Raw genomic sequence first — 16,599 nt, 5'->3', positions numbered from 1 at the left:
AGATGCCTTTGTGAACAGCCAGGAGTGGACCTTGAGCCGATCGGTACCAGAACTTAAAGTGGTGAGTCTTTGACTGTCTAATGGCGCACTCTCCTTTTTCACCCTTCTGCTACACACACACACACACACACACACACACACACACACACACACACACACACCACACACACACACACACACACCACACACACACACACACACACACACACACACACACACACACACACAAAATACGGGATGAGATAGAAAGACTGCACAGAAAAATTCAGTACTCTCACTGTCTATATGAATGCATGCATCTGAGGCACTGCAATAACGTGGTCCTCAAAGACATTTCCTCAGCTTTACACAGCACAACCAGTAACCAACCGGAGTAGGTTTCTCCCAAACAATTAAAATGAGCCTAACGTCACTGGCTGATGTTCTTCCTCTCCCAGGGCATCGTGGGTAATTTGGCCAGTGGGAAGTCTGCGCTGGTCCACAGGTACCTGACAGGAACTTACGTGCAGGAGGAGTCACCTGAAGGTAAGACCTGGGTGGTCCTAAGTAGACCTCAGCCCCTACCCCCTCATCCGCCCTCACCCTTAGTATCTGCCGGTGTGACTGTGCTTGGTGTGTAAAAGCTATCCTGTCAGGCTTCATAATAACCAGGGTGGTGTGCTTATGCTTAAAGTGAAAAAAAACTGATTTTCCGGTGTTTGCACTCTGAGGTTGAAGTAACACTGTGAAATTGTGAAAAGTTTACTGACTGTCGCCAAATATGACAGCAGTTTGGAAAGTGCGCCTAAAATTCTAACTCGTTTTCAATTGGTGTGGTACACCTCAATCAAATAAACCAATAGTGTCTTTTGTTTATGTTTTACACACTGTTGACAGTGTGACAGGCAGAGGCAAGGGGAAAATGTGACATACAAAATGTGACTTACAAAAAGACACCCACGGATGTTTGGAAAATAAAATTTTAATAACTTCATGGCCCCTTTAAGAAGGCTTGTTTAACTCAACAACATAGCTACAATTGCCCCTTAGGGATAAATTAAGTTTTGTGAATTGAATTTCCATGTAGTTTAAAAAGACCCTGAGGAGGGAAAGGGAAGGCACCAGAGTAGTTACTGACATGACCATCATAGTGACCTGGAAAATAGAAGTTATATTGCTGAGACTAGTCTGGAAATGCAACTAAATGTCCCCGGGTTATTCTGTTTTATTTTAGAGGACCAGTGCTGACCATAGTAAATTAATAATGGCAGTGTCTGAACTAACTCTGGGGGCTGATTTTAAGCATTTCTTGCTGGTAAAGTAATGGGTTAGTGGTTTCTCCCCCACTTACCGTATGTTTGGTCCTAAAGCTGCTGCTCTTCATGCTGCCTCTCCCCAAGCTAAGCCTGAGGGGCTGCTTGGCATCTCAATAGTCTCAAGTGGCATCCTCTCCCCATCGCATTCCCTTTTCTCTTCTCCATTATCTAATGGGAAAGCCACCATATTAGTATTTTCGTGCAGATGGAGAGGGGACAAACAAGGAGAGGTGGCCACCACACACTATTGAAACGCACCCGATTAGTGTTAGCATCTAGAATTAGCGTTAGCAGCACAGTAACAGTACAGGCCCTGTGGAAACTACCATATTCTCCATCCATTATTAAAACCTGGGAGGGAGTGGCACCCTGCCAGCTCGCCCACATATGGGGGTTCTCCCCAGGCAAAAGCTCTACTTTCAAAGACACGCACTTGTTAATATTTTAGCAATTTTGCTAAGGCTCTCGTGACAGCTGTGGAAAAGTTGCTTCTTAGAAACGGGAGATTGTCCTCTTAAAACTTCACACACTGCAGGTATGTCTAGTTTGCAAGCTTTCCAGCTCTACTCCAACACACCAGATGTCATTTAACAGTTACTCTGGGGGTAAAAAAAACTAAAAAACAGTTACTCATCAAGATGTTGATGAGCTGAATCAGGTGTTAGTGCAGATGCCCATCCCTGCCTTAGGCCATAGACCCTGTACTTGTAAAGGGCTACTCTTCCTTCTTTTAACTAATGTCTGACTAACTTACAACAGATGACTCAATAGTGTGATTGGTTAAATCCTCTCACACACTTAATAGTCATGGAAATAAGACAAGACGAGGAAAGGAAAGGAAGGCAAAACAGCCTATAAGGGGCAGCAGCATAGTTGGCTGCATAGAAGTGGCTCTCTGCTGGCTTCAGACTGTAGGCTTACATACCAGTGGCAGGCACGGGAACAACCCAGAGAAAAATGTCAGGGATGTTATTTTTTTTTCTTTCTTTTTTGCCTTTTGATTATAACACTCCCTGCCAAAAGAAACACAATACAGCATTTAAAGTAGGCAAAATAATGTGCTTTGCGAGGTTGAAACAACAACAGCCTCGATATCTTTGATCCGTCCAAATACTTGGCACAGCCGCCCTTATAGGAAGTAGTGCTTCCACCGACAGAGATCCACGTCCCAGTCTTTGATATTGTTGCGTAACCACACGCAAAAAAAAAAAAGCAAGACCCCGCTGGATTGGGGCATTCTGTTTAAAAACTCCAATCTAAAAATGTCTTCCTCCTAAATGCTCATGGTAATTGATTTGGATTTGCACATAACTGCTTCTACGAGCAGCTCTAGTAACCACCAAACCACAAAGCCGCCAACCAGCGCTATTCATAGGCTGCAGACTGGAGCCTTGAGATGAGGCTGCAGCCGAAGTGCTGCTGTGGTGGTCTGTCCCTCTCTGGTCCTGCTAGGTCTAGGCAGTTTACGAACAGATTTAACTAGTAGTGTGTGATGAGATTAAGCCATTTTGGGACTTTTCCAGAGAGATTGTAAACAGAAATGTGCACAGGGCCAATGAAATCCACCGAAAGAGAATACATGCAGAAATCTGGGCTGTTCCTGATTCATGCAGTTATTCTGCTTTTGTGGGTTTCATTGCCCTTCACTTATGAATGGACACATTCTTACAGACCATCCTGGGGGCTCTAGTTGGGGCCTCTCATAGCACGATGTTGTTTTTGTTTTGGTGGGGGGTGGGCGCTTGAAGTGTTTTCCTAGACATTTAGATTGGAAAAGCCCCCCCCCTCAAACAGGGTTCCCAGTTAACACCAACCCAAACATACCACCCGGCTTCAGTAACAACATTCTCCCAACATTACTGCAACATTGCTGGGCTGTTACTGGTAATGTAAAGCCAAATGTTAGCCTGGTTGTCGTGTGTGTGAGTGAGATGTGAATGATCTGCCACTGCATTAAGCTACAGCTATGATCTCTTAAATAACAGCTTTTTTTTACCACCAGGGATGGGATTATGGGATTATGATGTGATGATGTGCACTTACTTACTGTGATAACACCCACTCCCCCTCCCTGCCTCCTCTAGCAAGCACAGCCCAACCTCCAGCGCTCCTATTGCTCTAGCCTCTCTCTGACCCGGGATGAACACAGCACCACGACTATCTCTCTCTCTCCTTCTCTCTCTCTCCTTCTCTCTCTCTTCCTCTCTCTTTACCCTTTGTCTCCCTTGCTTTTTCTCCCTGTCACTCTTCCTCTCCCTCCTCTCCCTCCTCTCCCTCCTCTCTCTCTCTCTCTCTCTCTCTCTCTCTTTCTTCTTCATGCTCGCTGTGACTTTGTGCTGGGTTTGATTTGACTGCGCATGCATAACTGGCCTGCACCTTTGATTTGTCTGTCTTCTCTCTCTCTCTCTCTCTCTCTCTTTTTTTCTTGGCTGCACTTGTAACTAGCTGACGTGGATGCAGGTAACTATCCTCTCTCTCTCTCTCTCTCTCTCTGCTCCAGGGCACTGGGACTAACCATCTCACAGTAACAGCTTGATGATAGCTCAGGTTCTCTTTAATAGCTCCCTCCAGCTCAGCAACAAAGCGTCCTGCGCTAAAGTGCTACTTGGAATGACCCAAGGCCAGACTGTTCAGTTAGACAATAGCTTTATCCCATTTTACACTCAAGCAAGCACCGAGAGGAAAAAGACGAAACTGAGGGCTTGTCAAGTTGTTACTGTGTTAGCATTTAGCTTGTAGCTACTTGTACTTAACCCTTCTCCATTCCACTCCGTCAGTCTGTCGGCATGTAGCACCCATCACCCGCCCTTCTCCATGTCCCTCATGGCGTGTCCACTCCATTACAGCTGCTACACACACACACACACACACACACACACACACACACACACTTGTGCTGCTGACTCAGCAATGAGTGCCCAGCCGCAGAGCTGCACCAAGGAGTCTGATACAGACCTGTTCACACAACAATACAACAGAGCACACTACACTACTAAGTACGAGTGTGTACCTAGGGATAGGGCTGTGTATACATATGGACAGTATGTGTTTTTTTGTTTTTTTTATCAAACATATTTTAGATTTTTGCATGCATGGACTCTCCATGCAATTTCTAGTCACTTGGAGAGCAGAGGCCCATCCTCACCCAAGCAAATGGTGAGAGAGAGAGAGAGCATTTGTGAGAGAGAGAGAGAGAGAGTGTGTTCCTGTGTGTGTGTGTGTGTGTGTGTGTGTGTGTGTGTTTCATAGTGGAGCATAACGTAAAGTGTAATTAGTGTGTGGGTGTGTGCCCTCCCTCACACCTAAAATGGGTGGGTGGGTGGAGGTCTAAAATGGGTGGGTGGGTGGAGGTCTAAAATGGGTGGGTGGGTGGAGGCGCTCAGTGATGCTGAAGCTAGCCTAGCCTCTTCCTGTTCCTGTTCCCAATTCTGACAGCGGCACAAACAGCCACCATGTCATTAAAAAACCTGGCCGGTCCCGTTTCCCTTGCCCTGGCCTTGCCCTGGCCTTCCCCAACCGCCATTACCCTGCTCCGGTCCCCATATGGACATGGATAGCTCAGCCACAGAGACACTTTGGCCCAGATTAACTCAGCCATTGCACCAGCTAGGTCACAACCCATTTGTCCTTTTTGGTTTATCGTCTCTGCTTGATTCCCTTTGTTAACGCAGGTGCAGTGGCTTAGTTAAGCTGGCTCTTGGTTTCAAAGCAGTTTGTTGTTGTTTTGTAACTCGGATTGAAATGCTTGGAAGTTGACATGATGCAAATCATCAATGACAACCTGTTCACTATATTGAATGCACTTATTTTGACCGAAGCTATTTCGGCTCTTCACACAGGGCCATGGTCCAAAGTATTGCACAAGGGTTTGTTTTTCCTCCCGGTTAAAAGTAGCCTATACTTTACCAATACCCACGCTTCACAAAATCCTGTTCTATCGGGTGCATTTTCTGCATGGCAGTGATTTAGAGAAGAGGGAGGTGGGTGTGTGTGTGTGTGTGTGTGTGTGTGTGCGTGCGCGTGCGTCAGCAGACCAAGGGCAAGTCTCCATGGGCGACACGGTACAGCTTGTTCTGTCCAGGCTTGTTCCGAGCCTGCTGCTTGTTCATGACTGCTGGGAACATTGTTTAATATCTATCAGCACATGAGAGAACACACTTGAATCTCAAAACAGCTGAAGGCACAGTTAACAATGCAAGCTAACAGGGCATATTTTGAATGAAAGAACTTTTCATGAAATTATACAGGAAAGGGAGAGCGAGCTCATTAATGCTGTCCGCTACAGTACATGACACTATGACAGCCTTCAGCTTGTCCTGCCGTTCACTCCATGAGCCGCTTAAGCCCCTCAAGGCCACACACACACAGACACACACACACACACGGTGACACTATCTCACCTTGTGCCCTGCTCCTTTAGTGCTTGGTCACCGCCTATGTCCTCTGACCTCTACATCAAATGTGTCTAAGCTTACCAGTCAACCCCCAGATCATGTGGGTCTCGGAGCATGGAACCCATGTGACCAATCCAAAATCACCCCCCTCACCTTGGCACCCTAATCCCTCGAGACACCAGGCCCTTCATAGTTGTCCAATAGCCAATAATTACTTTGAATCCAAGCAGTCATCAAACTGCATCAAATAGGAGAGGCCATAACTTGCTGGTCCCTTGTCCCACAAACCACAGCTGGTTTGACAGAGAACTGATTTTACCCTGTGATAGGCTGAATGAAGTTGGTGCCGTATTTCGTACATGCTTCCAATTCTTTCAGATGCATTCAGATACTGTTCATTACAACATGGTCTTTGTTTTGGACCTGCTGGAATGTGTTGTTCACACACACACCCACCCTGTCATCTCTGTGTGCGGTTACCTACAAAGCAACATTCCTCTCATTCACCTGTGGGTGGTCATTCCCATCTTGTCTGGACTGACAAGACATCTTCATTGTTTGTGTGTGTGTGTGTGTGTGTGTGTGTGTGTGTGTGTGATTGATTATGTATGTGTATGAGTAAAGAGTGTGTGTGTGTGTGTGTGTGTGTGTGTGTTATTTTATTTTGAGTCTATGTGTGTGTGTTCTCACTTGCCCTCCAGATCCTCTTTTGACACCCTGGTTGGATCTGAACCAGGATAATTCTACCAGATCAGTATATAAGAATCATAGTTACCTTTCATTCCATTGACCATGTGTCCCACATTAACAATTCCAGTCCTTAATTTTATTGACATTTAGTCTGGTCTAACTCAATTCAACATAACTAACCACAATTTTACAAATTAAATATTATTATAAATATACTAATGTAGCTGGACTAAAGGCTACATTTTGCTTGTTACAGTTTTGATTTGATTAATCTCCATTTCACTCGTCATTATTCAAATTGTAACATACCAGTCCTCTCAGACCTACAAGTGCCTCGGGTTCAGGGCTGATTCTGATTTGAGTCTACTTCAAGAACAGTAGGTGTAGTCTGTCCTCTCCCTCTCTTCCCCCCTCCTCCTCCTCCTCCTCTTTCTCATCCCATCTCTCGTTCTTGCAGGGGGTCGCTTTAAGAAGGAGATAGTGGTGGACGGTCAGAGCCACCTGCTCCTCATCAGAGATGAAGGGGGCCCTCCGGAGGCACAGGTTGGTATTACAGCAGCTCTCTGCTATCTGACCATAGCAATTGATGATTGGATTTCTGTAGCGCTTTTCTAAACACCCAAAGCGGTTTACGTTGTATGAGGGTGAACTAATTTCTTCCACTATGTGTAGTACCTACCTGGGTGATGCCACAGCAGTCATTGTTGCGGCTGAAGGCTTACAACACGTCAGCTATCACAGTTGAGGTACTAATTCAGTTGGGTTGAAGTGGAAGTGACTTCCTCCCTCCACACTCTCTTTAGTTTGCCCTGTGGGTGGATGCCGTGATCTTTGTGTTCAGTCTGGAGGATGAGATTAGCTTCCAGACGGTCTACCACTACTACAGCCGCATGGCCAACTACCGCAACACTGCAGAGGTGCCCCTGGTCCTAGTGGGAACGCAAGGTGAGACACACACATACACACACACACACACACACACAAACACGTGCTGTGCAAGGCCAGAAGGCTATGCATCATACTCTCATACACTTTTTTCACCTTCTTCCATCTCATGCCAATGACATCAGAATTGCCTTTCTTGAGGTCCCACTGCCACCCAGTGGCCATTTGTAATTACTACAGCAAGACTGAATATGATTATAGAGTATCCTTATTCTGATGGAAGTAGTGGAAATATGTGTGTCGCTTTCAAGATGTTGTATTATTCTTAAGCTTGACTGGTTATGTTACTGTTATAGTTGTCACATGCAGTTGTTGCCAATTAGTTCTGATTGTTTTTAATTTATAGATGGGATGAAAAAACAAAAACAAATCAAGGTCTTTGAATATCAAAGGCTTCATAAGAAATTCTCACATAGCCCCTGATTTTCAAGACTTAGCCCTTGGTTTTCACAAATCTGTTAACTTTAGGAATCTGTGTTGTATTAGTCACAAGCTGAACCCAGTGTATCTGATCATGAGCATCATGCACTTCCATATTTTGAGCACTAGATGATGCCAAATCATTAGTTATTGATCAAGAATGTGGGTATTCCAATGGTACTGTTAGCTATGATTTGGTGTGTGTGTGTGTGTGTGTGTGTGTGTGTGTGTGTGTGTGTGTGTGTGTGTGTGTGTGTGTGTGTGTGTGTGTGTGAGAAAGAAAGAAAGAAAAAAAAGATCCCTGATTTGAACTCATCACATATTCATCCTGATTGCTGATCGCTGTGTTATGTCAACAGACGCCATCAGCTCAGCCAACCCCCGCGTCATCGACGACACACGAGCACGCAAGCTTTCCAACGACCTGAAACGCTGCACCTACTACGAGACTTGCGCCACCTACGGCCTCAACGTGGAACGGGTCTTCCAGGACGGTAAGACTCCACCAAAGATCGTTATCAAAGGACAGGAAGATGGAGCCTGCTAACTGATCCGATATTCATGTCTCTGGTTTCTGAGATTGTAAAACCAAATGAGCCATATTAGTTACAGCGAAGGTAAGGGTTTGGTGGCAGTTAAAGGGCCATTCACATTCATTATCTCCAGCACCATACCGGTGTCTACATATGTGAAAACAGCGATTTTCTACATCCTGTAGTCAAGGAGATATGAGGAAAATGTCCTGAGGAAATTACCCCCTATGATTTCATGAAGTTTGTGGCTGTATTTTCGAAAATCAATGAATTCAATATTATAATTTTACCCCCTAATGACATCGTAGGGGGTAATTTCCTTATGACCTTTTGTCTTACCTTTTTTTACAACAGACTGTAGAAAATCGATGTTTTCACATATATGGTATGGTGCTGGAGATAATGAATGTGTTGTTAAAAAAATGAAATGTCCCTCACACCAAACACCGTTACCGTAGCTGTAACTAATATTGTTCATTTGGTTATACAATACAAATGGTTGAAGTGTCCCTTTTAAGAACTTGGGTATGGTTAATACAATGTTGGAATAGGGTCATGGTCAGCTATTACATACTTTCTCTGAGCTGTCCTAGTATGACGTCACACCCTTCCATCATGGCTGCCTAAACATACTACATGTCTTCTCCTCAGTACTACCACAGCCTCTGACTGACGTTTGACTTCTTTATAAAGACACAGGGACACAATAAAAACGCTGGGAAGGTGACTTTTGCGCTGATGGCGGCCGTTTGCTTGGTCTTAATCATGTGTCAATTAAGTATTAAATGGACCCTCTCACCTATTTAGCTGAACCGAACCGCAATTAAGTTTTATAATACGGGGAGTGAAATGAGTCAGAAGGTACAAGGTCCTAGCTTATGCACTACAGTCCCCAGCATGAGCCATTAGTTTGGCCTGGCACATTTCAGGCCTGACTTATCCATCAAAGCCATGACAAATGGGGTCGATTGGATGTGTCAAATTATACAGCCCTTTTTTTTTTCTTCTTCTTCTTTTCAGTCAAGAATTTGATGCAGTTTTCCAACATGACCAGTCGTACTTGCTTCAAGGTGTACTTGCTTACTTTTAAACCTGGTTGTTGGAGGTGTTTTGTAAGAGTATCAATAGTACAGAACCCCGTATTCAAGGAACACCACAAATAGTCAATCCTGAGGCCTTTCCCCCCTCCTGTAACTGTATTAATCACGGGAGCTGGAAGGCATTAATAAAGCTGTGGGTGTCATGTGCTGGCGCTGCCCGCTCGCCAGGCTGGGACGTAATTAGAGAAATATATGGCCATGCAATCAGTGGTTAATTACCAGTCCTGCTCCACTAACTCATCCACAGGGAGAGGTGTCTCCTCTCTCACCTCAACGTACTGCTGCTGCCGCATCGGATTGCTGTTAGTTTCCTTCTTTTTTTAAACATGTTGTTTTATTCATTTACTGGAATTAGCTTGGAATTAGGAATTATGTTTGTATGTCTTCAACCCACAACTTGAATTGGTATTGCTTTGTGTCATGCGTCAGGTTTAGAAATGTGTTTTTTAAGAAGGATTGTTTGTTTTTCATTCTTTTAATGAGGTTTGCTTGCTTGGCTAGGAAAGTAGAAGATGCTCAACTCTTCTTTTAGAATATGTTTTGTCCGAATGGGTGCTAAAGTGTAGCCTCATGTTAGTGTCGGAGTTAAAATATAGGCGAGCATGCACACGATGTAGGCCTAGTCATTTGACATTGACTTGCTGGGCAATTTGTACATTTTTATGTCACTGTTGAGAAAGTGTTGTCATGGCTTCGATTGGCCACTAGAGAGCAGTACATGAATAGAGATGAAGACCGTTGGGTTCTACGACAGCCCTATGGTTCTCTGGTTTTACCCTCTTTAATCGACCTTTACTGTGGGGCCCTGTTTCTTCATAAGGGTCTGGAGGTCAAATCTGAATAGGTCTCTTCTTTAAGCCTATTTTCAGTCTCTGCCTTGTTGCTTTGATATGGAACATATCAATGTTTTGCAACTGTGACAGAGCATGCATAGCTAGTAGGCTAGAAAGTGATTTTTTACTGGGACTGGTGAACTACATTGAACTTCACCTTGAAGTTGTCACTTCAGTGAGTGGGGTTTAGAGGGACACACTACAAAGTGAAATGAAACTCATTTGAAAATAGTTGATTTGGAGTTGTTTTGTTGAGGTAATAAAATATTCCAGTTTTTGCTTGACCACAGATTGCAGCAATAAATAAAGATGCTGAGTTTTGATGAAGTGGTGAATTTTCCCCCTTTAGAAGGCTATTATTTTTCATTTAATTTTTTATTTCATAGTAATCTAATGCAACATTTACTCTGGCCCTTTTTCATAAGACACATTCAAGTTCTAAGCATCTGCTAAGCTTTACATGCATTCATTGACGATACCTGTTATTCCACGCTGAACCATTGTGTCAAACCCATTGTACATGGGTTTTGAAGTCGTTCAGAAGTGCTTTGGAGGTGGTGTAAATGCTGACAGACAGCGAGCAGCCTCCAGAATTTCCACTCCAGGGAAATCAGCTGGAACTGAAGCAGTTTACCAACTCTTTCCATGGGCCACCACAGCCCTGCAGGGTGGAGCAGCCACATACACCTCTATGGGATTTAAGTGTGTGTGTGTGTGTATCTGTGAGTAAATTTGTATGCATGTTAGTTTGTGTGTGTGTGTGTGTGTGTGTTACTCATTTGTGTCCAGGAAGGTTTGAGATACTGTGATGAGGAGTGCAGCAGATGCAGCCAACTGTAGAGAGATGCCAGAGTCTGGCTGCACTGCACGCTGTTGGCCAAGGAGGAAGATTTACACTCTAAGTGTTGGGCTATTATCCTGTTAATTATTACACTGTTGGTGGAAGCCAAGTTTGCTGTAATTGTTTGTGTGTGAGTGTGTGAGTCTGTGTGTGTCTTTACTGTGTGGGTTTGGATCTGCGTGACAGCCAAGTCTGTAATATGCGGTAGCCTAAATGAGAGTAAGAAAAAGGCTAAATTCCTTACTATTAGTGACACTGTCTCCTTGCATTTTTCATTTCATTATCCTCAATTAATCACGCTTTTTAATTATCCACTACAGTGGAATTCATTGATGAGTACGGAAATGATTTTTAGAATGTTCTGTGTCGCAGCCGCGCCTTGACGGCAGTGTTTCTGCCCAGAGGTGTGTGATCGTACGTGCACGTGTACTGTATGTGTGTGGATGTTTGTGGAGTACACACACACACACACACTCGGTTACGTTTGCCTGAATTAGCCTCCCTTTTGCATCCAAGCAGTGCATTTGCCATAATTACTACTTTACATGACCTTAATTTGGAGATGAGGACTGTAGTAATGACGACATGGGGCCACTTGGCTTCTCTCTGCCTTCAGTGGAGGATACAATTAAGATGCTCACAAAAATAATTGGTCTGAGGCTATCGTATGATTTCAGCCCCCACTAATTCTACTCCATCTTACACACACACACACACACACACACACACACACACACATAATTGCCTTTGATAGAGGAACAATAGCAACATCTACCTCCTGTTTTCCCCTTATCTTATTGCTGTCATAGTCTGAGACTGAATTAACTTGAATAAAACGTGAAGTTTTTGAGTGTTTTGACAATGTGCTCCTGTAGGACTCAATCCACCACACACTCTTTTGAGCCCCTCATGTTTACTCCCAACTGTATTTTGTTGAGTGGTCCAGATGGTTGTTGGTTGGAGCATGGGTCTGGCTACACCACATTTGTGGGTTCAATTCCCTCATGGTATGGGCCATGTATGATTTTGATATTTGTTGGTTTATGTTAATAATGTTTTTGATTACCACAATGATATTATTATTATATGCTGATAAGGTGCCACACAGGCCTGTTGCGAGTGCTATACATGGAACAATTATTTATGCTGTTTTGAATAAAATTAGACTATTTGGCTGACGTCCAAGTTTCAGTGATTGTCTACAGATTGATTGCTTGTTAAAACACAAATGTAAATCAAAGTGTTGTGACTGCAAATTTGCTCATCGCCCTCAATTCATAGCAAGAGGAATAGTTGAGCAGTCGATTGAAAATGAAACTGCAATTTATGAAACGGAAATCATTCATTAATGCATTACGTGTATTGATTTTTGGGGACATTGCATGCATATTCCATGATCTCACTTTATTTAAGTCTGGATTGATTTCTGTTAGTCAGGCGATGTATACCATAATTCCTTATAGTATATGTGAATACACATATAATAAAGTATTGCTTATATGCTCATAAACTATAAAACCCCAAGCCATGAATAAATGTTGATTTGTACTAATTTGACAAGATTCCAATCAGAGGAAGTTCACCATAAAATAAAAGGATGCCTGAGCTTGTCGTAAATCAAATAAAACCAAGCCAATGAGTTGCAGTGGATGCACAAAGATAAAAGAGATTCTGTTGCATGACTGACCAGAACATTTACCATTAAAAATAATTGGCATAGTCATCATTTGCATTAGATTTCTATGATGGAGTGTATGAGAGGGGGCCAAATGAAAGGGAGCGTCGTTTGTTTTTGTCGGGGTCAAGTGCGGTGTGGTGTGGTACAGAAGCTGGATGGAAACATGCAATGTTGTAATTGCGTTGTGAGGCTTTCATTGTTCACAGACAATCCCCTTTTCAGATCCGAGGGTGGAATGGCAAGACTGCATGAAAAGGCCAGGTGTGTGAGTGAGTGAGAGTGTGTGTGTGTGTGTGTGTGTGTGTGTGTGAGAATAGCTTTTAGTCAGATTGTTTGCTTGGCTGTACCGTATGGAAAGAGGTCTGACTGCCATTCAGTGGTGTGTTGTAATGGCCACCGAAGCTTTGTCCAGTCATCCAGGGCTTGTGGCCTGGAAGGCTGTCTCTATGAGGGATGGGGGGGTGGGTCTGGGTGGGGGGTCCTGACAGCGCACTGGCCCCTCGTCCATCAGCACGCTAATTTAATTATCCTAATTATGCCGGCATGCGCGCGCCGCCCCTGTGTCAGAGCGGGGACGCGGGCCCTTCGTTAGCACACACTAACGAGCTGAGAAGCCTGCTGTCCCGCTCTCTACCCCCCCCCCCCCCCCCCCCCCCCCCCCCCAGAAGTGCCAGGGCTAACACACAAACCGTGCAAAGGAGACACTGATGAATGGTATTGTCACTGTCATATACTTTTATTGCTGTAATTAGCTTCTGTGTTGACGCTGTTGTTTACATTTACATTTACATTTATGGCATTTAGCAGACGCCTTTATCCAAAGCGACTTACAACAAATACATTTGTCTAAGTGAGTGAATCATCGATCCATATTGTTGTATTTGACACAGTCATGATTGCAATGTTATTCAACCAGGGTCCAGGCATTTTTATTCGCACCAGATCAATCTTAGATGAGGAAAGCTTGAAAGCAGTAGCCTGTTTAACAAGCTAAACTATTAAGTCATTGCTAGCGAGGTACATGGCTAATTTGTCTAGGCACCATCTTTTGAAGCGGTCCGCGCAATATGTAATGAAACGGCTGTGTTTTACTTGGCTTCATGCTGGTTAGAAAAACTGTTTGCCTTAAAACAAGCCCCATAAATAGCCAACTGACTGAATAGGCCACGAAGGCACCAGACGTATGCCTACCTGTGGCTTTGACTTAAAATGATGGGCGAAATTGCATTTGTGTGCTCCTTGTAAGGTCCACTGTATTCACAGTAACACTCAACAGCATTAGCGGGTAAAGAAGCTCTAACTAAGGGTAATAACGAAGATTAACCGTTTGCTGTATTTATATCGTGGATGCCATTTTCAAAATGGAGAACACATTCCTACTTGTCAGTGAAGGAGAGAGGCCCTTCCTCAACTGGGTCCTCGCAGAGGGAAATGAAGAGACAGGATCTGTGCGGTTATTAAGGCAAATTAGCCAGGGATTGTTTTGATAACAAATCTAAGGGCTTGTCTCAGTAGATCAGCGTTCCTCCGTGGCCTCACGGCCGCGCCGGCGCTGTGCCGCTACAGCGAGGGAGGTCGGGGGCTCAGACAAAGACACTTGACGCGAGCATCAATGGCTGGCCATCAATAACACCCTATGTTATTGAGTTTTCAGCCTGGTCCCCCGCAGACTTGAAACTGTGTGTGTCCATGTGGGACCCAGTGTGTGTCGACGCTGTGTTTGTGACACCTATGCGTGCGTGTGTGTGTGGGCCTATGTGTTGAACCCTTTGTGTATCCATAGGGGAAACTATTCATGTACGACCCTGTGCGTGAATATGTGGGGAGTCGTATGAGAATACATGGTGTGTGTGTGTATGTGGGGACCTGTGTGTTGGACCCTTGGTGTATCTATAAGGGGACACAGTGTTAATTTGGGGACCCCCCACTCTGTGTGTGTGTGTGTGTGTGTGTGTGTGTGTGTGTCCGTCCGTGTCCATTGTGGGGTCCCTCTGTGTCCATGTCGGGCCTCTGGCTGAGTGAGAGCAGGTTTGGAGGATGGTTTAATTACTAGGTTGTAAGTGAGGTACAACTGTGACCTTTTCCTCGGATCCCTGGCGGGCTCCCCGTGCAGCATGGCACAGCGCCTCATCTGACACGCTTCTCCTTCTGACTCATTAGTTAATATTTATAGCACGCCACCGCTAACCGTCCTGACAGCAGTGTAATAAACTCACCAGGACACTCTCTCTCTCTCTCTCTCTTTTTCTCTCTCGATCACTATTTATCGTCCATGTATACACTCAACCTCTTTCTCTCTCTTTCACCCTCTCCTCTATCCCTCTCTTGGTCTTCGTCTCCTGTCCTCATGTCTTTCCAGTGGGGTGTTGCCCCCCCCCCCCCCCCCCCCCCCCCCCTTCGGCCCCCAGGTGACCTTTCCCCTTCTGCCATTCTCCCTCTCACTCTCTCCAGTTCTTCTTCTTAGTCTCTGGGTTGCCTTGGGAGGTCATGCAGGACAGCAGGGGGCTGTTGTTGTTGAACCCCAACCAGCAGAAAAGACACTCACTGACCAACAGAAAGAACCGCTAATATGCCAACTCAAATCAGTCTGCCCAAACCACAGGATAGACCTTAAAATCTCTAAATATTAAAACGATACACAACAGTAATGTTAATGATGGTAATAAAAACATTGATAATCATTTGTATTCACCTTTAATGTAATAGTATCTAGACAATCTATAAACTGTTTAAGATCAAACCTGTCAGTGACTTGTGTCAGTTGGACATTCGTGTGAAAAAGTATTTGTGATCGATAAACCAACTCAGGTATTGTCTGAATGATATTTCCAGTGAATTGCATGCAAGTGAATAGAGTTATTGGAAAAGGAGGCATGGCTGTTTAAATGGAAGCAGTTGCATAGTCTCTTAACACTTACCGGCCCTTCTCCCCTCAGTGGCGAGGCGCTGTCATAAATCTGATCAAATGGGAGACATTTCCATTAGAATAAATGGCAGACTCTCAGAGGAGAACTAAGATTGATGGTTAAAGTTAAATTGTATTAGCCGTGCAGTTTAAATATTTAACGCAGTCTTATCATAACTGTTCTTAACACTTAAAGTAATATACAGCCGGGCATGGCTGTGTATGTATATGTAGACATGTATCACATATCTTTTCAGGTCAGCTCAGTCCATTGTACATCACTGTACATTGGCTGTTACCCATAGGCCTGGCAGCCCTAGGGCACTGTCTACTCCGGAGGAATCGTGTTAAGCAGTGTTAATGTGTGTACAGTAATATACCCTCACTGAGCACTTCATTAGGAACACCTGTACACCTTCTCATGGTGGAGGTGGTGTAATGGTGTGGGGAATGTTTTCTTGGCACACTTTGGGCACGTTAATACCAATCGATCATCGCTTGAATGCCACAGCCTATTTGAGTATTGTTGCTGACCATGTGCATCCCTTCATGGCCACAAATTACCCATCTTCTAATACTGGCTACTTCCAGCATGATAATGCACCATGTAACAAAGCAAAAGTCATCTCAAACTGGTTTCATGAACATGACAATGAGTTCAGTGTTCTTCAGTGGCCTTCCCAGTCACCGGATCTGAATCCAATAGAACACCTTTGGGATGTGGTAGAATGGGGAGATTCACAGCTTGAAAATGCACCTGAAAAATCTGCAGGAATTGTGTGATGCAATCATGTCACCATGGACCAGAATCTCAAAGGAATGTTTCCAACATCTTGTGGAATCAATGCCATGAAGAATTGAGGCTGTTTTGAGAGCAAAGGAAGGCCCTACCCAGTATTAGTATAGTGTTCCGAATAATGTGCTCGGTGAGAGTACACGCCATCAGATTTCATCACTATCTTCCA

The 16,599-nt window shown here is 44.3% G+C and overlaps 1 protein-coding gene across 2 annotated transcripts in view; it reads left to right on the top strand.

The window, feature by feature from the left end:
• The window catches only part of agap1 (ArfGAP with GTPase domain, ankyrin repeat and PH domain 1), a 116,063-nt gene that overhangs the window by 44,790 nt on the left and 54,674 nt on the right, over positions 1-16,599 (top strand). For both annotated transcript variants that reach the window (XM_083684901.1, XM_083684900.1), the window contains exons 2-6: positions 3-61; positions 438-525; positions 6,837-6,922; positions 7,183-7,324; positions 8,104-8,238. In XM_083684901.1, the coding sequence (XP_083541027.1) occupies positions 3-61; positions 438-525; positions 6,837-6,922; positions 7,183-7,324; positions 8,104-8,238 (510 nt within the window). The remainder of the gene's footprint in view (positions 1-2; positions 62-437; positions 526-6,836; positions 6,923-7,182; positions 7,325-8,103; positions 8,239-16,599) is intronic.

This window comes from Argentina silus (assembly GCF_951799395.1).
Source record: "Argentina silus genome assembly, chromosome: 14".
Lineage (NCBI taxonomy): Eukaryota > Metazoa > Chordata > Actinopteri > Argentiniformes > Argentinidae > Argentina > Argentina silus.
Note: the sequence above shows the minus strand (reverse complement) of the source record. Positions and strands in the feature narration are given on the sequence as shown.